Source organism: Paralichthys olivaceus, chromosome 20 (genome assembly GCF_024713975.1).
Source record: "Paralichthys olivaceus isolate ysfri-2021 chromosome 20, ASM2471397v2, whole genome shotgun sequence".
Taxonomy (NCBI): domain Eukaryota; kingdom Metazoa; phylum Chordata; class Actinopteri; order Pleuronectiformes; family Paralichthyidae; genus Paralichthys; species Paralichthys olivaceus.
The window spans coordinates 10,093,037-10,117,067 of record NC_091112.1 but is presented as its reverse complement, the minus strand read 5'-3'; the positions used below and the strand labels follow the sequence as shown (position 1 = coordinate 10,117,067).

General features: G+C 42.2%; 1 protein-coding gene across 17 annotated transcripts in view; it reads right to left on the bottom strand.

Moving 5' to 3' along the window:
* clasp2 (cytoplasmic linker associated protein 2) overlaps window positions 1-23,946 on the bottom strand; it is a 50,595-nt gene extending 26,649 nt beyond the window's left edge. For 13 of the 17 annotated variants that reach the window (XM_020090638.2, XM_069515834.1, XM_069515836.1 and 10 more), the window contains exons 1-7: window positions 22,848-23,946; window positions 17,982-18,060; window positions 14,579-14,682; window positions 13,939-14,030; window positions 12,472-12,547; window positions 11,554-11,651; window positions 7,541-7,611 (exon numbers count right to left, since the gene is read on the bottom strand). In XM_020090638.2, coding sequence (XP_019946197.1) covers window positions 7,541-7,611; window positions 11,554-11,651; window positions 12,472-12,547; window positions 13,939-14,030; window positions 14,579-14,682; window positions 17,982-18,060; window positions 22,848-23,045 — 718 coding nt within the window. In that variant the 5' untranslated portion in view covers window positions 23,046-23,946. Of the gene's footprint in view, window positions 1-335; window positions 501-7,540; window positions 7,612-11,553; window positions 11,652-12,471; window positions 12,548-13,938; window positions 14,031-14,578; window positions 14,683-17,981; window positions 18,061-22,847 lie in introns of those variants that run through there. The other 4 variants (XM_069515843.1, XM_069515844.1, XM_069515846.1 and 1 more) reach the window with 2 other exon arrangements.
* Window positions 23,947-24,031: the final 85 nt, after the last annotated feature.

The window sequence follows — 24,031 nt, the reverse complement described above, 5'->3', positions numbered from 1 at the left end:
CACTTGTGGAGGACAATATCAGAGGACACACACATACATGCAGATACACACACACACACGACTGTGGAGATGAAACTGTTGGCATAGGAATGCAGTAGCGCTCCAGTCGCTCTGACAACCAGTCGTGGGGAAATGCGCCACAGCCACCACCCAACACCTAGACTCATACATCAAGTTACCTACACACATGCAACATGCAACATCATGTCATACGTGTGTGTGTGTGTCACATGCATTCAAAAAATATGTGCAGAAGGTCCTCTGTCATTAAACATTTGCAAACACAATCAGCAACACACACACACCAAAACACCAAGATCCATCCCTGCACTCACAGTCACAGATCCGCTGGCAGATCAGTCGCCTCATGCTTCTGGGAGGGCGTGGTATTGGGGTCCCCCCTCTTCTCCAAGCCGTACCCCAAGACACACACACACAGCTCACACACACTTCATGTTGGAGCTAAAGCTGCACACACACATGCACTCACACTTCACATCGCTGTCTGAAAATCCCTGCACCCATATAAGTGCCGGCATTTTCTATCACTCCTCTCTAGCTATCCTCTACCCTCCCCTCTCTCTCTCCTAGCATCTCTCCTCCTTTCCTCAGCATCCTCGCAGCCAATCGGACGAGAGGTGACATCATGGTGTTGCAGCCAGTGCGGAGGCAGGACTATGAATGTGTGTGTGGTGGGAGAGAAAGGGAGAGACACACACACACAGACACCCCAGGAATATTAACAGGGTTTCTTCTGTGTCCCTGCAAGACAAGCTAACCTAAACTCAGTACCCTGGACAACACACACTCTCCTCAACTCTCTTACTCTCATGCTCAATAATCAATAACCTCTTAACACAAACTTTTTATGTTGCCTCATCTACCTACAAGACAAAAAGCACATTCATTTCTTTCAATATCTCTCTTTTCACATCTACAGAACAAAGGGTGGTGGAGAAAAAACAAAAGGGGGGGTGATGATTGGGAGGGTGAAGGGGGGAAATGGCCACACCCCTCCATCTGAGGCCTTGACCCTCCCACTCACACCCTCCCACTCACACACCCCCACACACATACAGAGGAGTAAAACAGTGACATGTTGTTCAATGTTTTGACTCTGCAGTCCAGGACACTGGATGTGAAATGAAACAATAACAATGAGGTTGAACTCCAAACTTCCTGCTTTAATTTGAAGGTGCTTGTATGCAAATCAGTGGCGCAGAAGAAAAATGCAGCCCACTTTTAGGGGCACCAGTACTTGTTATATTTAACTGGACTAGAAATAATTTACAATTAGAGCTCAACCGATATGGATCTTTGGGGGCCAATACAAATATACCCATGTGCATTTAAAAAGTTTTTTTCAGCCAACCAATAAAATCGGCCGGGCTCTATTTACACCCATGGACTGAAGTCTTCAACCTATAGACACTAAAAGCCACTTGGCATTGTGCCTTGTGAAGGACTGTACTGCAGCCATCATCACTTCACGCTTGTTTTTAGTGAATTGCATTTTACTGTGGAGCCTTAAATTAAAAGTCTATTGACTAGTTTCTTTGCTTTATATGGATGTAAACGTCCCTAAACATTCTCACAGCGAAACAATTATTGATCAATTTCATATCTAACGTGAAAGTATATGTTTTAAACAAACAGGTTCTTCATGATTGTTTATGGTCAGCGTCAGAGGTCAAAGTTCAAGGCCCAAAAGGATTACAAGACCCTTTGCATAAAATGTTTATATTATAACTACAACATTATGAGAGACGGTCTAACATTTAATATATGTGATGAATGCAGAAGAAAAGAAGTTAAATGTAATGATAGGGACACCAATAAAACAGAATGAACTAACAGAATAAAATACCAGTTAAATGATTTTAATTGTATTCTATCAAAACCCACGGGGCCATTAGCAATTATTAGTCATGCATCAACTGTCTTAGCTATGATTTGCATCATCGTTAGCATCTCCTGCTTTTGTCTAGTCAGACCCCATGGGAGAAAATGTCTCAGGGTGGAGGGCAGAGCTGAGACACCAGAGAGAGGAGGGGCATTGAAAGAGAGGGAGGGAGACGGAGAGGGAGAGAAAGAGTCAGATAGAGAGAGAGAGAAATAGAAGGCAGGCTGCACACATGCTGTTACCATGGCGACCAGTGCAGACCAGCTTCTCAGATGAGCAGCAAACAGGAAAAAAAAAAAGGTGTGCAGTGTGCCCGCGAACACACGTTCACATCTCCAATTTAGTTAAATAAACACATTGTGTCTTCATGCTGGTTTATTAAATTAGGATGGATTCTGGCGTGATGGGGAGGAGAGAAACACATGGCGGCATTAGTGTTGCCATGGAGACATCACACTGCCTAAAAGAAGATGGCACAATGTGCAAATAAAGCGTCTACACAAAAAGCAAAAAAAAACCAGACCCGAGCATACTATTTTTCTGTTGTGACCACATGGTGGCAGCACTGGCTGTGCACCAGACAAATGGCTTCTTCTTGATAAATAAAGGCCATTCTGTGTAGCTACAGGTGAGCTTCAATACAGAGAGACATAAATCTGAACTCACTGCTTTGCTGGAGAAAGTTTAATTAAAATAAGTTTAATTCAGTTTAAATTTGATAAGTTCAGTGATGTAAAGGTCTTCAAACACAGGAGCCCACACAACAAGTCACAATATGTAGATCAATGATGGAGCTCACAAAATGACATCATGTGCAAAAAAGTCAACACCAACCACCCTCTGTGTTTGTGAGTCACAGGCCACTCGGTGCTACTGTTAGTGTTTGCTGATAGTTTCCCACAGCAATTGCACAGTCATTTTAAATTCTGTTCACACCAAACATCAGTGACATTGAAGAGTCAGAGTTTCTGTTCTGAAGAACTGAGACGATCAGTCGGAGCAGTGCAGCAGACATCGACATCATCATCATTAAGTATTACAGTTGAAAATGTTAACATGCCATGAAAAGCATAACCAGGCATCTTCTGAGGAATTAGACTAACGACACACAGAGAGCCTGTGTTTGTGCTGATCTGCTTTAAGCTGGGGCACAGACTGTGTCACATCGACTGGCTCAGGACCATGTGACAATGTGCATAAGATAATAGAGAGAAAATATTTGGATATTTCACAGCACTTTGCCCATTTGAGAGAGGGATGATGGTAAGGAGAACATGAGAAGACTAGAAAAGAGAGGTGTGTTTGTGTGTGTGTAGGCATTTAAAACAAAAAGTATTATAACCATCTCTTCAGATAACTGTGATTCTTATTGTTAGACATAGCAAAAACTACTATTTAAAAATCTATCAACAATACAAGATGAGGAACACACTGTATAACCACAGTTGAGTATAGAAGTAAATATAGTTTAAAGAAGCAGGAGTGAAGTACACACATACACAAAAGCAAAGATATTCACACATATAGAGGTACGATTTGAGTCCTAATTCCAAATCCAGGAGAGGGATAAACCATATTATTGAGAGGAAAGCTTTGCCATGGCAACCAGCCTAGCCTGGAAATGGGGTCATGGTTTCCTTTACAGAGCCAAGGATGCACTGAAGCAGAATGAGGATGTCTGTGAAAGACAGTGTGTGTGTGTGTGTGTGTGTGTGTGTGTGTGTGTGTGTGTGTGTGTGTAAACGTCAGTCCCTGTCAACACTAAGGTACAATGCAAGCAATGAAAGCTACGGCTGATGGTTAACTGGCACGGCCCTGATTATCTCAGGGCTTCCTCTGTGTGTGTGTGTGTGTGTGTGTGTGTGTGTGTGTGCGTGTGTGTGTGTGTGTGTGTGAATGTGCATTTGGACAAACTCATTTTCAGAAAAGACAAAATAACATTAAGTGAGTTTAGCATGGCGCCAGTGGCACAGACATACCTTACTTTCTGGAAACATGCTTTGTTCACTTTTAAACACATGCACCTGAGGATGCATCAGTTATTTGTCATTTTGAATAATTTTATCAATCAGTGTTAATGATGGAAGTTGAGTTTTGAAATCAGCCAACTGTATTAAGTCTGCGTCACAGGTCAGTTGTTTTCAGGATTGTCTGAAAGATCAGGTTACAAATTTTAAAATGCTTTTCATCTATTTATCTTTACACATCCAGTTGAAATCTGGTGCGTTAATGTTGAAACTAGATGGTGTCAGACTGAAAGCAAAACGATCTGTTCAATGTGCCGTCTTAATTAAATAAAAACGATTACTTAAGCCAATATATTGTTAAATATTTATAACGTTACATTGGATTAAACCTGAGGCACTACAAAATAAAGAACATGAAAGCCACTTGGCCTCTGTGACCAAGGTGCATACTGTCAAATTAAGCCATGACAGATACTCTGAGTTACGGATACATTTCCTGTCTCACATTTAAATCAATTTTAAGAAAACTGAAAGAAAACACAACAACCATTCACTAGGACACACAAACACATTCATTTTCAGTACAACATAATTGACATGTTTCATTATAGGGAACCCCACTTTTCTCCTTCACACTTTACATCTGTAGCCTGAATCTGAGCCAGAGCACTCGGGGTGAAAGTGCTTGGGGTTTAAGCTGATTTCAATCTAAACCCATATGTTGACAAGCCCTTGTCTGAGTGCCAGCATCCACCGCCAGATGAGATTAACACACACACACACACACACACACACACACACACACACACACACACACACACACACACACACACACACACACTTACCATCATCCCCAACTGCCATGGTTACAGTGTGTCATGGGTAGAAAAACTGCCTGTTATGTCGGTATTCGCTCCTCTCCCTCTGTTCTCCTTTGTCTTCTCTTCTATCTTTTCCCCCCTCTCTTGTTTGTTCAATCTCTCTCTGTCTCTGTCATGATGAATTGGGGAGAGGCAGTGATAGGCACAGCGCTGTGACTCGGCTACTGCGAGAGATCTCTTTCAGCTTCCTCCCTCAATCCTTTGCCCTCCCTCCCTCCTCTTCTCGCAGCAACAGCTGCCACAAACCCTGTAGAGCAAACGCCAAAAGCTGGACTAAAAGAGATGTGGGGCAAGGGCAAGTAAAGAACGAACCTGTGTGTCTACACGCAGAAATTATTGGAAGCTTTACTGAATGTTTGGTTACAAACATACTCATCTCAGTCTGCGTCTGACATTCCACTAACCTCTTTTATTGGTTCTCTAGGCCAGTTTCAATCATTGAGAACAGGACATGAATTATGGAGACAGAAGCAGGTTAGATAAACTTAAAGACTCCAAAATCACTTTTCCTTCAACTGCAAGATTCAATTCAGCTTTGTGCATGACTGATGCCAAATTCAGTATCAGTATCTAACAGCGTTACAGCAAACTCAGGAAGCTGTCAAGTAGTTATTAAATAATTTTGTGAGGATTTGACACTTTTCTTTGTATTATATATAGTAAATTGAATATGTCCAGGATGTACCCTGATACTCTCAGTATCAGTGTCATTCCATTAGTATCAGCCTGTTATGTGGTTTGTTAACTGCTTGCTTGGTTATTTCAGGCAAGAATAGAGTGACTGCAACCATCCCAGCCAGTTTCTTCTCAAACCTTTCACTGGACTGTTGTGATGCATCTCTCTCCGTCTATTAAAGAACAACGAAACAAGATTTTTTGATCTAAAATCATCACACATCTCTTCCTAGGCACATGACGAGACCTCTTGGGAGTGTGTAAAAATAGAAACATAAGAAAACAGAACTCACATAATTGTTCTAAATAAGATTTATACAATGACTTACACAATCATGCACCAGAGACACAACTTTGCTCTCAACCATAGGGAGGCAGGAGTTAAAAGTAACACTCCCTCTACCCCTGTCCTGCCACCAGAGATCCCATCATGGCAACAGAAACCCCCACAAGCCCTGAGCTCCTCTCGATGTCTCTGCCCATGTTTCTCTCTAGCCAAGTAAACAAGTTGCAACAGCCGACCATTTTACCCACCAACTGTGGCTGTTAGACACATCGCCCCACTGACAGGGCAGCCTAAAGTTACAAACAGCCAATGACAGGCTCTGCTTGACATCAAGAACCAAAACCTTACTGACATCACAGAGCACAAACTCATCTTAAGGCCATATTTACTGACCAAAGTTGGGACATTCATGCCTTTTGAAATGTTTGGATTTTAGCTGATTCTGTGCTTCTTATTTCCCAACAATGACACGAGATCTGATCAACAACCCAAAGTCAAATAGATCGGGAACAAAAAAATTGTGGTCCTTGCTTGTAAAGATCTCAAATTAAACAGCTGTTCTTCCCACTACTAGAGGTGGGGAAATTTCTTGATTCTTCGATTCAGAGACAGAACATTATCAACAACGTTTATTTTTAGCGATGTCCCGCTGCCACTTAAGTAACCACCGTTTTGCAGGACAGGCGCAAATTAAAGGTCTGGTCGTCTTTTAAGGTCACAGAGTCAAATTCTTTGATTGATAATCATTTTCTCATTGAATCGTAGCCCTTTGATTTGGCATTGAATCAAATTGTGAGATGACTAGAGATTTCCACTCCTACCCACGACCTGAGTGAACTAATTCATCAGAAATCTATGCATTGCTGCTGCAAAATGTCATTAAAAGCTGAGCTAGAAGCCACCAGTGATTGTATGAATGTAACTGATTAAGGAAACAATAAATATTATGACACTGAAATCAAATCCCATATGGTCTTAATATGGTTGGTGTTAGAGACTACGCCAAACTGATGATGGCCCACCAAGATTACATAAACAGAACCAGTGGGTCAGTATAGTTTTGTTCTCTTGGCAACGTTTGTGATAGCTAATCTGAAACTGCTTTGTTACGAAGTAGGTACTGGTTTTATATTTGTGTGTCCAGTAACATTCAATTACTCGCTCATTGACACTCCTTATTTTCTGGTTTGCCAAGATCTATTGTGTTGTAATGTTGAATTTCTGTCTCTGTGCTTTTTCTATATTGTGGTATTGTGGTTAGCACAATGGGCTTTATAGTTACAAACTACTTTTATGTGGTTGGAAGCATAATTCAAAATGATATCAATCAAACAATCTAAACAACCAAATCTCACTAGTTTTTACTCTGTTGTGTTTGGAGAATTTACATCCACGCTGTACATGGAAGCACTGAAACATTTCTCCACAATGACTTACTCTACCTTCGAGGAGTATAGAACCTAAGTTTATGATCTGAGAAGTGAAGACAAAATGAAACCTTGCTGTAGGGAGTGTAATCGCTGCACACTTCCAACTTTCAGTGAGCCTGAGGCTCCTAATGATTCATAGTCAAATCTAATGCTAAAACAAAAACATTAGCACCAGCAGCCTTCTGCTCAGTTCTGGCTCTGTTGGGAAACCCCACAGCATCACACACAGATTAAACCATTAATCCTGTTAGTTCCTCTTACCAAAGCTCATTGTAACAGACATACACAATCACAAGGCACGCACAAGCGCTCACACACACACACACAACCAGGCTCTCGCTTCAAACCAAAACATGACTCGATTTGGTGGCGAATAATAAATGATAAAGGACACTGACCGTGACTTGGGCTGAGAGCCATGTTGCCTGAATTCAAGGCTTCATCAAAACGAGTGAATATCGTCTGTAACCTGCAGAGAGAAGAGAAGAAGAAAAAAGGTTAGAACAACACAGACAGACAGACACTCACACGCACACTTTGACCTAGAGAATCCCAGGTGAAAGCATTAGCAGCAGCAACATGTGGAGAGCCTGTCTGTCTGCCTATTGGTGGGTGTGTCTATTATGCCAGCAATACTCATGAAGCTGCAGCAGCAACATGACAAGAGTCTTCCTGACAACCTCCTCAGCATCAAACACACACTGACTCAACACACAACACACAATCTGCTCTGTTAATTAAAAGAGCAATAATGTCTCACAATTTAAGGACAAATCAAGATAAAATAATTGCTCTGCACAAATATCATTCTGAGCAGTGTGGATACACATGGGGTGCACATGGATAAAAACACAATAGACACAATGACCTACATTGTCCAGTGACTTGCCCTAATGTCTGCTTCCCAAAAACGTCATCCATGGATGTGAGCACATACAAATAAAGGAATACACACCTTCCTCTGTCTGTTTATCTCCCTGTCTGTCTTTTGGTGTCAAGGTGCAGGTCCACTAGCACCCGACAGCTTAGAGGATCCTGATAAGTGACGATCTGTGTCTGCTCAGCTGTGCCGCGTTTTCAAGTTGCTCCCTTCCATTCATTAGCATTTTTAATATATTGGTTTGCCTCAGAATAAACCAAGCCTACGGTCTTCTGCACTCGATTGCCTTAGCATTTCCCAGAGGGTTGATTAATAGGTTGCTGCGCAACGTTGCATTAGCTCCCATGCTAGTGACACACTGATCCTCAGCTCCCCTCAGCTCTTTGTATCCAACATGGTGCAGTGGCTCTGAGAGGTAGGGAGGGAGAGGGGAGGTGGAGAGAGAGCGAGTGTGTGCATGCGTGTGTTTGCGTGCGTGCGTGTGAGAGAGAGTGGCAAACAGCGAGAGACCAAAGCATGCTATGTGCATGTGACAAAGCACCACCTAATGTCTCACATTTGTACTGTGTGCCGAGCTCACACACCCACTGAGAAATCTCCACAGTGATGCAAAGAGTTAAATCTCAGATGGGGTCTTTGTGTGCATGTGTGTGAGAGAGACAAGTGGGCCAGTTTGTGTGACAGCCAGCAAAGAGATTCAGTTACCCTTTACATAACCTCCCTCTCATAGCCAGACGCACACATACACACTCGTCAGAGGGGGAGGGGCTGTACAGCCAGTGGCAGACAGAATGCATGGCAGCTCCTCCCCCCTCTTCCTCTTGCCTTCTCACCTCACTTGTCCATGTCCTCATATTCCTCTTTTTTAAAAAAAATCCTAATTCTCTTTTCTTAATTCAAGGATCCCCTCTCGATACTGCTGCCCCTTTTACACCAAGCTCTGAAGCTGTGTTGGATACCGATCAACTGTCACTGAAAAATGGTCGTACACAAATAAGGTAGCTCAGTTCCCTTTCTTACAAGAAATGTGTTTATACGACAGGTCTACTTAAACCTGCAATTGAATGCTGACAGAAGATTGATGTTACATGTTTATCCCTTGTTGTTGCTACTAAACCATAGTAATACATGCACTGTACATTGCAATTTTTTTACATTTAAGTCAGAATCCACACATCAAGGAGACAGTTAAATGTTGTATAATGAAGGCATGAAGAATTTACTTCCACGTTGAAGCACTGAAGCTTTTCTCCAGAATGACTTCCTCTACCTGCGAGTAGTATGGAACCTACGTTTATGATCTGAAAAGTGCAAACAAAATGAAACCTTGCTGTAGGGAGTGTAATCGCTGCACAATTCCAACTTTCAGTGAGCCTGAGGCTCCTAAAGATCCATAGTCCAAAAAAAACTAAAACTCTGCACCAGCAGCCTTCTGTTCAGGTCTGGCTCTGTCGCGAAACCCCACAGCATCACACACAGATTAAACCATTAATCCTGTTACTTCCTCCTAAATCACTGTCCACACACCAGGGAGACAGTTAAATGATGTTTAAGATTAAATAACAACACTGCTATAAAACTGTCATCTGTAACAGAAACACAAACAATGAAATTCAGGTGGTGTTTGACCCACAACACAGGACATCGACCTGGGTCACACAGCCAGGTCACATGATTCACAATGACCCATTGAGACCGGCTGCCAAAGCTGGTGTAACCTGGGTCACTGATGGTCTGAAAAAGGAAGTCAGTTTCAATGCAGCTGGTTGTACTGACTAAAAAATACTCAAATCTAACTGTTTTTGGTACCTAACTGTTGAGTAATAACAGTCATCATCATTCAATTGTCACAGTTTGGAAACTCGATATTTAAAAAAGATTTCCTGACCTGCATGAAAATGATATAATGCTTATTAGTCACAACCTCCAGGCCTACTTCCAATATTCTTGAGGATAGCAATGTAAATAACTTTTCACATAAATAAATATGACATTTTATGTGATTTACGACCACAGATTTGGACACTGTTGCAGGCTTTTTGTAATTGAAGGGGAGAAGAAAGAAAAGCCTCTTTTAGACATACAGTGAAAACTGAATATATTCCTGTGATTTTTCCAGAGGGGGCTGTACGTGAGAATGCAAATGTCCTAGTCAGTTGCACTGGACATTTTCTGGAACTTAGCCTGCCAGCCCTCTAGTAAAAAATATCCTCAAAATGTCAAAGTGAGGTCATGTGAAAATAGAGCAACAAGATTCACAGAGAATGAGTGGATGTGCTCGGACAATCGCCTGCTGGATTCCTCATAAGAGAAAGGCAAAACATCCAGATCCAAGTTTCTGGAAATGTTCTGTCTGGCTTAAGAAAGAGAGAGACTATAATTCATAGACTGTGATTCAAAATTCCCCTTCAAATATCAATAAAAGTGCAGGTGTCATAAGTTGTGTTCCAGACATGTGCAGGAATCTTGCATATACATACGACTCCTTTGTTTTCCAGCACGAAAAAAAAAGATCTCTCTGTCCTGTCTCACAGAACATAAACAGCAGGGACATAAACCATGAAGGCAGGAGTCGTCCACCTCTCATTATTCCTTCATATTATCTTTCCCACCACTCCCCTTCTCTGTCACAACGCCCCCTTTCTCTACATTATCTGATGCGAGCTCTACAGATTTGATATGTGATCTTGTCAGCGAGACCTTGGCTGTGGCTCTGCATTCCACTCTGCAACCATATACTAAAGCGAACACACTCAGACAACCTCGCCTACATAACAGTGATCCAATATCATCAGTAAGCAGACTTATAAAACTGGCATGACATATTTGTGCTGCTCACAATACAAAAGTTTGCAATGAATTCATATGCACACAAGATATTGTAGAAGAGAAAACAAGCATTGGTTTCAGATCTAAATCACAGCATCGGTCAGACCTCTACATGCAGCTTGAAGCGCACACACAAACACACACACTGGTCTATATAAATCCTGCATACACAGACAGCATGTTTACACTGGAGACAGACAGGCTTAATATGAGCAACACATGACACACTGCCACGGCCGGCATTCACAGACGAAAGACTCATACTCAGGAGTCAGCGCACAACACAGGCTGCTGCTGGGATCTCACACATGGGAGAAAGAGGGAGAAAGAGGGGGTCAGAGTCCGCTTAGAATAACCCTAAACTGGACACATGTAACCAGGACGACCAAAGAAGGACCAAACCACTCAATGGACCTCTTCAGATGACATGAACACACACACGCTCTCTCCACATTTTGCCCAACTCTGTGTTACCCCCCCCTCTGCCCCCTCCCACAGTCAGTCAGCATTGTGCTCTGGATGAAAGTGCCTCTGTGTGTGTGAAGGGCAGAGTGGTGCATGGTGTGGCCTGGGACAGACTCAGTGCCAAGGCCAGAGGACCCACAGACCCTCCACACAATTTAATTCCTGCTTGATGTAGTACACACAAACTCACAAATGCACCATCAGCGCTGACACAGACGGAGATGATCAGCAACTCACCGTGCAGCAGGCAGGCCTCTCTTTCCCACGTCTGCTCGGACCCTCTCTCCAACGTGACGATAAACATCCACCAATGTTGTTATGGAGGCCTCACGCACCTGAGGACATCAAACATTAACCAATTTAAAAGTCCTCTCCACACGCAAATAAAATGACAGGCATGCTTTCGCACAGTGTGCACAAAGGCATCTATGTCTTGTCAATGTAGAAATACGTGTTAAAATCAATAAGATTATTAGTATTTTCCATAATAACTCCATATATATTACAGTTTCTCCACTGTCTGGGATAAGAGAGATTAGAGACAGCGAATATAAACACATTAATAAAATAAACCCTTAAGGCCTCGTACTCATCCCCCTAATGGGAGACATCTGATTTGCTAGTTATGCTGTGGGTACTTGTGATTGGGTGGTGGGATGATGTTAAAGGGATTCTTGCAACTGAGGGTGGGCGGGCCTGAGGCAATGTTGATTGGCTGGGAAGGTATGTGGGTAGATAATCATTGGGTAGAGGATAGGAGCAGATTTCAGCTTTGGGGTGCAACTCCATTGGAGGTTAAACAAACCTCTCTCTATCCCTCACTCTCACACACACACTCAGAGCTAGTAGTGTTTTGTGTGCGTGTTAATGGCTGGGTGTTGGTGCTCATGATTCAGCAGTGAAGCTGTGTGGGGGGACGACAGAGCCCATCTCCGCACTAATAGTAATAATCACAGAGCTGCTTTAAGATGCCTGCCACCACACTCAGGACCATGAGAACCAAACCACAGTATTAGCTACAGACTGGTACACTGAAGACACAATAGAATCTCTCTCTCTCTCTCTCTCTCTCACACACACACACACACACACACACACACTAACAGATGTTGATCGTCATCATCATAACATATTCTGAAGTGCTTTGCCTCTCACCTGTGGGTTCTGGTCTCCAGTCAGAGAGCAGAGATGAGGAACTATTTTACTGAGACTCAGTGGCTGAGCTCCATATCTGAAAGACATACAAACCAGAGGAAAAAGAAAATCACAACATTGGAAGATACAATGGTCACTGAACCAAACAGCTCATGTTTGGGGTACAGCAAATATTATTACAAATAATAAGGACCAATGCAATCAGATTGTTGAAACAAAGATAAAAAAAAGGTTTGATCCTTTTCCAATAAAACTTGTGTTGGAGTTTGAGTTTGTACAATTCTTGAGTTTGAGTGTATAATTGTTGTTGGTATTGTTTTTTTGATTCTCTCTTTTATTGTCATTGAAACATATCAGCCCCAGAGATATCTATATCTGATGTCTACTCAGGCTTGATGGATACCTGCGTTCACACCATGAACATCTTTAGTTTTACAATCAGAGAGCAGCTTAGCATCTAGCATATCAGTGTCACTTTCCACAAGTAAAAGATGACAAAAGTCACACTGCGACTCCAAGAGAGCAGATCTGCTGACTGTAGTAACTCTAAGGAGAAAAATGCAGTCGACTAGAACTCGCACAGGCTTGAACTGCTGTGGTACAAGGTGCAGCAAGCAAACAAGCATATGTTCGGTCTTATGTCTATAGGTGTGTTTGTTTAATGACACTTAAAGCTTGCACAATCCATGTTAAGTATGACAGCAGTGTCTCTACAATCCCAGACACTGAGGGCTTCTACAAGAGCAGAAATCCTCTTATCAACTAATGGGAGGGAAAGAGTTCAAGCGGATTCCTTTAGAAATGGAAGGAAGAGAAAAAAAATAGTATAGAGCACAATGAAGTTAAAGGGTGTACATGCAAGCCCAGAAAATATACAAAAAAATAAGCAGCTGATCATCTCACAAGTATACTGACCATTTACAATAAAGTACTGGCAGACATGAAAAAGCTGAGACTGACTTTGATTTTATTTCTTGGACATTTGTATTATTTTCCCAAAGACCTCCTGTGGCTTCTGGAAAAATATCTCTACACAGACCGTCATATTTTCTTTGGAATGTAGTAGTGAGATACAGACCCATTCCAATAACTTCTTCATGTTGTCGTAGTTCAGGCCAGGAAAAATTGAGAACAGATTTTTAAACCTCTCTGACAGGACCAGATGGCGACATGTATGCTTGAAGACTGAAGCATCACATGACAAAAGTGGTGGTGACATTTGTTGCACGTGTGCCACAGAGCCACACATACAGTTAAGAGGATTTATCCTGGAGAATGGAGATTGTGTTTCTTGAACCAGCATGCTCATGGAAAGTAGCAGTAGCAACATATGGAAAAAAATTATTCCTCAGTGTGTAGAACAAGAAATTCACTGAGTTGGTTTAAAGTCGATATGATTAATACATGTGTAGTTTTTGGGAGGTTTAATATATGACATTATTCAATGAAGAGGAGGAAGTTACTCACGTGTTGAGCGTAGCACTGAGACAGAGGCAGACTCCTTCTCGACTGCGGAAGTTTTTATGTTTAAAACCAGGAAGAAGCCTTTCCCAAACGTACTGCAGAGAGGAAGAAGAAGGATGGCCAAGAGAATCGGTAAGAAGGGAGTAGAAGAAGTGTCTGCCTGGCAGCTCATCGGGGGTTTGAGCAGATTATGGAGTACAGAGAGGGTCACAATCTGTGATGTGAAATGTGGTGTGTGTGTGTGGGTAACACAGTAGAATGGTGATGTAGCATGTGATGTTCCTTACATATCCAGAGGGGGGAGCCTGAAACACAGCGTAGCTCTGCTGTAGTGAGGATCTATTATTGATGTGGAGGTGGCTGTGTTTTATCTGTTATCTCCATTCTGCATTTTAATCTTGCATTTTGAATATACAAAAATTGACCTGAACAGGTTATTGTTCCCAGTTTCATAAACTGTGTGTCAGAGACTGAAACTTGAAATCCAACAGTCTTATAACTAAGGTACAAACAATGGTTATTACATTTATTAAATTACATGTCTCTTTATGTCTGAAGTCGATTGTGCAAGAGGGTTTGACTAGTTAGGATCCTGAGATTTTACATAAGTGTCTGTTTGTGTGGGTGTGTGTCAGTGCCTCACCATGGGCGAGGCAGTCTGCTCCATGCAGCGAAGGATAAGAGCTTGGCTGTTATCCCTGACCTGGTCCTTCCCATCACCCAGTCTGTCGACTAGAGATGGTAAAACTGCAGATAGAATAAGAGAAGGAGAGAGGGACGACAGAGGGAGAGAGACAAAGAAAGGATGGGATGGTTATGAGAGCCAATAAATGAAAAATGCACTTTACTATCTATCTCAGGGGAAATGCAGCCACATGTGAATCAGAATCTTTACCAGATTTAAAAGACAAAGAGGAGAAGTGGAGAAAATTCAAATCACAGAAATACTCAAAGAAATACATTTATTATTGGTACAGTCTGTCAATCTGTTAGAGAAGAAAATCATTGTAGGACAAAAGCAATGCCACCATGGACACCAAGCCTCCTACAAATGGATCGTGACTAAAATAATGTCAAGATCATCAAATGCTTTCATGTCAGTTACACACAACTGATGCAGCAGTAAATGTGCCGATGTAACGCAGTGACGCACACAGTAAAGCATCCAAAGTGAGAGCCTTTTAATACTGGCATACAGATGAACAATGAATGTTTTGGCAGCAACTGAATTGTTTCAGATGGTTACTCTAATCCAACATACAATGAGGAGTGGAGGTGCCATCACTTCAAAGTGCATTTTCAGCTTTAATTTGAAAGTAAATGAACAGGTACTTTTCATCTTTTTTTCAAAACGCCACAAAAACAAGGGTTGACAAAATTCTTCACCCACCTATGACGCACACAGACGTCTCCTGAGGCTAGTACTAATTTCACTACCACTAGCTCCTCAAACAGTATTATTGTTGATTCTTCTTGGGAGGTTAGCTCGGCCGAACATTACAGAACATGGAATGAGGAGGGTGTTTGTTTGGAACAGACATAGTGTTCCACAGCATGTCCTAAGATCATGTACCGAACACCATATTCATATATTCATCCCTTACAACAGCCACAAACCTGACCTGCCTCAAATCCCTCAATAAATAAAACATGTAATAAATTACAAACATGTGTTTATATTACATTTATATTATATGAAATGCGTGACAAATAAAAACTTGAACTCTAGGTACTCTTGGAATTTATAAATGACACATGACCAATGTGACAGGCTTACATGTTACAGTGCTGAAGTCAGATTTTTGACACCCGCCTACCCACAACTTAAAATATTCCCCAGTAATTCCCACTAAAGCTTCTAAGTCATAAAAGTTGTATTTTGGGACAACCCTAGTAAATATACACAAAATATATAAAGTTCAGAGCTGAAAACAGTCCACAACAAATATTCTATTTACTCCTGTTTGAGTTTGCTTTTTGGTTACAAAAATACAGAAAATGTACAGACTTATCCTTAAACTCAAAGTCCAGTATTTACAACATGCAGGGGTTTAAATGGCCCCATCATAGTCAGCAGCATAAAACCCAGTTTAAACGCACAAACTGGTCTCTGTTTGAAAAGCAGATGGAGACACTAAACCTTCTGAGTTACATAAAACTCAAAGTCTCAATTGACATTCACGTAACACACACACACACACACACACACACACACACACACACACACACACACACACACACACACACACACACACACACACACACACACACACACACATTCCTAGTCTAAGGGGGCTGGGAGGGGGTGTTTGAATGTGACAGTGTGATGTCATCTGTCCTTTCCTGTGTGTGTCCATACATTATGTTTCCATAACAGCTGGTTGCCTAGGAAACAAGGACAATTCCGTCAAAAAACCTCACAGGGGGGGGCATTGTTTCACACCATGTCATCTTCTGTAGTAAAGATGAAAACACACACACACACTTTTCTTGAATGCAAATTGACTCGTTTTGTTTGACATTTTTCTGTTGGACCAATCACATCACATCATCTGATCTCACACACACAGTTTTATGACATTTGTATGAATCCATTCACTTCACATCTGGGCAAGATGTCAAACAACCCAAGTTCAAATTCTGTGCACACATGAAAACATATTGTAATGGCAGCAGCCCTGTACCATGAGTCAGTCCTGTTGATCAATACAGTCACTTAGCTTCAATTATCTCATCTTCCTGCCCTCTGTGTGTGTGTGTGTGTGTGTGTGTGTGTGTGTGTGTGTGTGTGTGTGTGTGTGTGTGTGTGTGTGTGTGTGTGTGTGTGTGTGTGTGTGTGTGTGTGTGTGTGTGTGGGAGCGAGCTGGGAGAAGGAGAGCACAGGAAAGGAGAGATGGAGGGAGGGAGATTCCAGAGCCAGCGGTGGCTAAGAGAGATGTTTTTACCATCAGTCTGAAACACACAATTCCATTACACACACTGATACACACAGTGTGCCTGTGAGTGGTGGCAGACTTTGCACAGCGACAGTGTTACAGGTCTGATCATCCCAGAGCTCGAGGCAGGCCTGAATGTTTGTCATGAGCAGGTCTGGCTGACAAAGACGGCCGGTGACACCTTGAGTGGGCACAAACTAGGGCTGGCATTGTCATCACACACACACACACACACACACACACACACACACACACACACACACACACACACACACACACACACACACACACACACACACACACACACACACACACACACACACACACACACACACAATGTAATCTGATACAACAGTCAGCCTATGAGGTCATATGAATGTGAGGTGTGGTTTTGGGGTGTAATAGGGTGAGCTACAGGATGGCAGACAATTCAGAGTCTAAATACAGAGACTAAATGATGCACAATAGAGAGGGGGTGGTGCCAGGGCTTAAAGCAGCGCTGCTGGTCTGTCTCAGAGGAACCACAAAGTGGAAGTCAGAACAAAATGGAAGGATAGCCGGAGCTATCTATTAAACAATACACAAACCATCACATGTTAGGTAGTGTGGAGTTGCTAGTTTCAACAGTTATGAGTTTAATTAAGTTTGTAAAAGATATATATTTATATATATATAGATAGATATATATTCCTGAGATGTTATCAAATGCTACCTTATGTCAAAGAAATGTAATTAATACCTATAAATAGTATTTATGTAAAATGTTATGTCCTGTTATGAACCTCTTTTCTGAATATTTATTTAGTAAAATAAAATATCAGCAAACATAAATGATGGGAAACTATGTGTTTTTTGCTGTGGCATAGAATTGGGTATCGAGAATCGTGGAAATTTCATGGTCTCGGCATCGAGTAAAAAATATTTGGTATTGTGACACCCCTAATTAGAACGCATTGAACCTAGCTGATAATAACAAAACATAAAAATGATTTGTTTGTACCATCAAGGTTTTTTATGTGCAAGCTCAATTTAATCAAATACACACACTTCATGACTGAGTTTCGCTGTTAGTAGGGTTTAACCCTGAGGTATGGTGGTAAGATATCTCACTTGTGGCCAGGTATCCTTTGAACCGCTCTCCTAAGCGGTCCACGAATGCACCAACGATGTCTATCCCCATCAAGGTCACCTACAAAACACAGAATAAGACAGAACGAAAAGTTTTAGTGGGTCAGACACAAAACTGATGTGTGGGCTCAGACAATTCTGCAAGTTTCACTTTTTGTTTTTCACATTAACCACAGTGGTGATGAGCCGACACATGGGCAAATTTTTCATCCACTTGTTCTGAAGCAAAGTTCAAACAAAAGCATAAATTGAGTTGAGATTATTTCATGACATAACACAAATTTTTTTTTGTAGTTTTGTATGATACTTGGTTGAAATTGTATTTGTATGATTAGGAGATGATACTCTCATTAAAATGTCATATTAACAGTTAATATTCTATTGTCTCAAAGGTTATCCCCATTCTTCTTGTGTTGTTGTGATCTCTTTATACTATCTGAATAATAGTATCTGATGGAATCACACAATTGTGTACACTTTTGTAAAAAAAAAAAACAACATAGGACTTTTGTTTCAACATGATGAGCTGACTGGACCATGAACTCACGATGTCATGTTTGTTTAAGTAAACCTTAACAATCCCTTTTGCTGACTTTCTTTTCCCTCACTGTCCTGATCTAGCTCTGTCATTACAAAGAAAAATTGGCCTGTGAGAAACAACTCGCAGTGGGAAGGTGGACTGGATTTTTTTGTCGAGTGGTAAGGTTGAGTTTTCCACTGTGTTTCTGATTAGGATCACATCCCACACTGCGCTGTGCGCCTGGAATGCTTGTTTTGGCAACGCTGTGGTAAAAACTGAACAGTCCAAAAAAGAAAACCCATTAAAACATAACTCTCCAGACTCCTCTGTCCCGCTCAGAGGAGTCAGACTGCAGATTTTTTCCCTATTATCGTCATAGGAATAGAGCCAGGTAACTATGGGGGGGTTAATGGGGGAATAACAGGGACGAAGGCCAAGTAATACGACAGAAAACAAAAATTCACCTGGAGAAGAAACATGAGCTCTGAGTCGATATCAGTACCTTTTACTGACCTAATTTAGGGGGAGCAGGGGAGGAAAAGCAACGGGAGAAAGAAGAAACCGTACAGGAAAGAAACCGCCCTCAGGCCTCCCCTCCCCCCCTCTACCAAGCACCCCAACAAGCTTGGCGCCAAGACCATATGGCATCTTCACATGGAGGGAGACAGAGAGGAGGAGAGATGGAAGGGACTGCGCTTGTTATCCATCTTGGATAGGAGAACGTTAACAAAAAGAGGAGACTCATTCCAGCTCTACAGATCATCTGCAGTTTAACATCTGGCTGAGGGGTGAGGAGGAAACACAGGTTTCACCCCAAGTACTAATAACATCAGGCATGTGGCAAAAGAAGCAGTGTCATATAAAGATAACAATGACAAACTTCTGCATCTCTAAACAGTAACCTTCAAAACATAAGGAAGGCTCAGGTATGCTGCAGGAGAAAACACAGTTAGCCCCTGTATGAATGGTTCTTTGTGAAGATTCAGGTTGCTGTGTATGGTGGCTTAGACTGGTAATTCGCATAACATGTACAGGGTTTACTCAGGATTCTAGAAGGGCTTAAAGTGAGATAAACATGGTCCAGGCTCTGATATCACACAGCAACATGTGGGAGAGAACACCATGTGAAAAGCTGGAGTCTAGTGCTGAAAAAAATTAGACAATAATTACAAGTCACAATTATCTTCACTATGAATGAATGAATGAATCAGTTATTTTTAAATATTCTTATTCTGGACATCACTTCTTCTTTGCTGCTCCATCACAGCAGTTGTGCTGTACTGCCACTGGCAAAGTCCGTTTTTAGAGCGTGGAAGAAGAAGTGAGATATAGATAAAATATCTATATTTTATCAATATTAATGAACCGAATGCAAGACCTCAGTTTTGAGGGGGTACAGGGTTAGTGGCATACAGCTCTTATATTCATTATAAAAGTCGATATTTTTCAGTATCAGTACTCTGTATCAGCTGATACACAAAGTCCAGATATCAGAATCAATATTAGATTATTAAATGGAACATCTCTTGTCTGCCAAACCAAAGATATTGAATTTATTGTGTGTGACAACGAAAAGTACTTTCGGGAAGTAGAAAACCGTTTCAGTTAATCGACTTTCGTGGCAAATCTATATTCGAGCAATAATCCATTACTTGATCATCACAAAATATGTTGACAAAGATTGAGCTATTGATTGTTGAGGGTCTTAGGGGCGACAGCCTCATGGTTTAAGAGTCTGTGAATGGACATCTATCTTAATTCAAATCCAGGCTCAAGCTGTGTTGCAAAATCTAAAGTCACTTTCACTCTTGTGGTCCTGATGTGGTTGCGAAGCATGAAGCAGATTATATTTTACTGAATCCTATGTTACAAAACAATAGAAACACATGTTACTGTTTCATGTAGTGCCAGAATACAATAAACCATTTTATTACCAAATCTGCTGTTACATTAAATTCAAAAGATTGTTTGTCCTAGCTCACGGTTACTAACAATGCCGCCTGTTGTAGACACGGCATAGCACTGACATTTGACAAAACTGCGATAAACAAATGGAGATTTTCTTTTATCCAATACTGCACTCATAATAAAGTAAGAATAATGCCTAAAGACCATTGTCTGACAACCCAGAACTATAGTCTTCGCTGGCTGTAGCTCACTGTCCTGCAGCTGCTTCCCACTTAAAGCTACAATCAGTTCTCTTCACTGGAAATCTTTTACTATGAAGCACCTGCAGGAAGTGTAGAGCTTGCAAGAACAAAAAAACATGTCATTGTTTAAAAAGGGAAATAGGAATATTTGATGCTGCAGTGCAATGTATTAACTGGTGCATTGTGATACACTTTATACCAAGGTTTGCGTGTGCCATGTAATCCTTGAGACGCTCATCTTCGTTTCAATGAAATCCCACTTATCAGTGTCTGGGTAGGAGAATCTTGCAGCTTTATCAATCCTCAATCATTCAAGCCAGTGTCCAGTCATCAAGCCCTAATGGGCGTAACATGTAATATTGATGCTGAGGCCTTTGTGATGTGAGAGCAAGAAGTAAATCTGCTGTTCACGGAGAACAGAAAGACGAAACAAGAGTGTAAAACTGACTCATTGGCAGAGTAAACTAAAAACAGACCCAGACAGCCAGACGAGGAGTACTGTATTTTACCCATTCCTGAAAGAGGAAATTGAGTGTGACAGTCTCCATCTGAATATTATCTTTATTTCTGGATCATGACTTTTATTTTCCGCTCACCTATCCTTACCCTAATTTATCACCCCAGATCTCCATTCACCTCTAACGCCTCCTTCACTCTCTTCATCCAGACATCTCTGCATCATCTCTCCTCCTGACCCTCTCTCTGCGCTGACGCAGCATCTTGCATGCAGCTAACCCCTCCTTTTCGCCCGACAGGGAACCAATCAGCATTGTTAAAAAACCTGCTGCGAGAAGGCCTCTGGGGGTCATGACACTCTCGCGCATCTCTGCCAGATAGACATCTGATATCAAGTTACTGTATGTGTCATCCACATAAAAGAGCAAATCTGAACATGGGGAAATGTTAGATGTCACAGCTGGACATGAAATACATAGAGGCTGTCATGGAGGTGGTGATGAGCTACCCTTTCACTTTAAACATCTTATATCAGGTCATTTATTTTGAGAGTTTTGAAGTACAATTCTCTCATTAATCACCTTAGTGAGGTGTTTAGTGCAGAATCTTTCATTGTTCAGATATTGGGGGGTGTCAGGAGGAAATTGATAAAATCGCATTAGCTGTTCTGTCGATTATCTGGTATCCATCAGGGATGGTGGTCCATCTTTTCCTACTTCATTGTAGCAAGTGCTAACAAAGTTGTGTTTAAAAACATTATGCCCAAGTGAAATGAGCATTTTCTACCACTAGCTGAGAAGTATTGTCAAATATGTTTGAAAGAATCTTTCCTTATGCAGACTGTACAATTTCCACACACTTGAAGTTTTGCTGAGTCCTGCACATCAGAACAGACATTGTTAATTAGCTCAAACAGAGACATCGGAGTCAAATTTCAACGAGTCATGGAAAGAGATTTCAGACTGTTGACTTTCTGGATCAGTGTAATATCTTCACAAAAATGTCACATTCCAGCATTTCTGAAATATGGCGCAGAGAGCGGACAAGCCAGACACACAGACAGACACACAAGAGCAGAGACACACAACAATGAAAAGGATGATAATGAACAGGAAAATTGAGAGACGACAAGGGAGTCTGAGAGTGTGTGTGTTTGTATGTGTGAAAGTGTGTAATGAAAAGAAAGAGAGAGAGAAACAGAGAGAGGAGAGTGATGGAGAGAGGCCATAACAGTAAGTCTTGTAACCCCTCCCCCATCCTGGCCTGCAGTAGTCTACAGTCCTGACAATGGGTCCCCTTAATACTGACACACAAACACACACACACACACCCCCAGCAAAACCCCAACAAACCAAAGGAATGTCCCTTACTGTCACTAAGAATACATCTGATAGATGTCTTCCTCTTCTTATACATGAATATACAACTAGGTTGTCCAGATGAAGCTACAGCATTTTGTAGGTTTGATGAGAAGATGAATGAAAAACTTCAATTAATTCTTTCATTTCTTTGTTTTAGTAGAGATGAAGTGGCAGCCAGTGTAATTAGCCATTTTTAATTGGGAGATCACATTATTTGTGCTTAGGTTCTTCGCATTGAAACCAAAATGGGACACGTCCATCAGACCCCATCCTCCCGATCACTGGGTAAACCTGTGGAGAATAATTGACATCTGCAGTGTTGTGTGGTACCCAACCAGGACGACGGGCCAAGATCTCTCACCTTGAAATTGCTGGAGTTCACCCATCCCGTTAGCTCGTCTATGGTCTTATCCAGCCGGGGTTTGTCCTGCTCCACGTCCGGGGATCTCTGCGGGTCGCTCAGGTAGTCGACGAGCTCCTGGCCGACCTGCAACCTGCGGGTGACGTCTTTCTGCAGTACCTGCTGGTAAAAGTACTCCATGTTGTCATGTTCCTCCATTGGGCACTCGGTGCCGAGGGGGCCAGCCACTGGAGCCGGCCGCAGACAGGAGACAGTGGTCGGTGGGTCGGGTTGTGAAGGACCGAAAGATGAGTTGAGCTACAGTCCCGTGGATGAGCAGAGACGATGAACGGGGTGGTCTGCGACGAAGCGATGGCCGATCATCAACGTGCAGCCTCTTATAAAAACGGATTAGTTTAACACCAACCAAAACAAAAGCTAAACTTTGAGCGATTCATACCCAGCTCGCTGCCTGCCGAGCAATTCAATGTTAGCTTACACTGTTAGCTCAAAACTTCAACAAAGTTCAGAAAACCTGGAAATGTGACGGACACCGGCAGCTCGCCTCAATATATCCGCATCAAAACAAGCTAGCGGCGCTGGTTGGCTATCTGTTATGCTAACAAAAATAGCACCTAGCTAGTTAGCTCAGCGCCCCAAACAAGGGCAGACCGCCTCTCATCAGCTAGCTCCGCCGGCTAACGGTAGATATATCCACAGGCCTGACGCCTGGCTCCTCTCCGCCCCTTTATTCCATAACCACGGGCTGGTAAAGTCTGCCGAGCCGCAGCTGTCGACCCCTTCAGCGGTTCACTCGCGCCAAAATTGTACAAAAAGGACGCAGCTCCAGTCCTGCGGTGACTGGTTTCGCTTTAATCCAGGAATAACCACAGCAGAAGGCGGTGCGCGCTGCCGGGGACTGCACTTCACCAGGGGGCGCAGCCGATCACCGATCAGGCCGATGGGTCTTCGCGCTCCGCACAGACAGCCAGAGCGATGCCTGATGTAAAATCACAATTTAGTAGCTGGTCAGGGAAGCACGATGACACTTTAAAAAGCAGACGAATATAAATTAACATTTTTGCCGCTAATCGCGCCTGTGTGTTTTCTGTCAGTCATTAATCAAATAACCCGCACTGTGTATGTGGGTGTGTCAGCAGCCCGCACGGCTCTTTGGTGACATCTAGCGGTGAAACTGCGGTAAA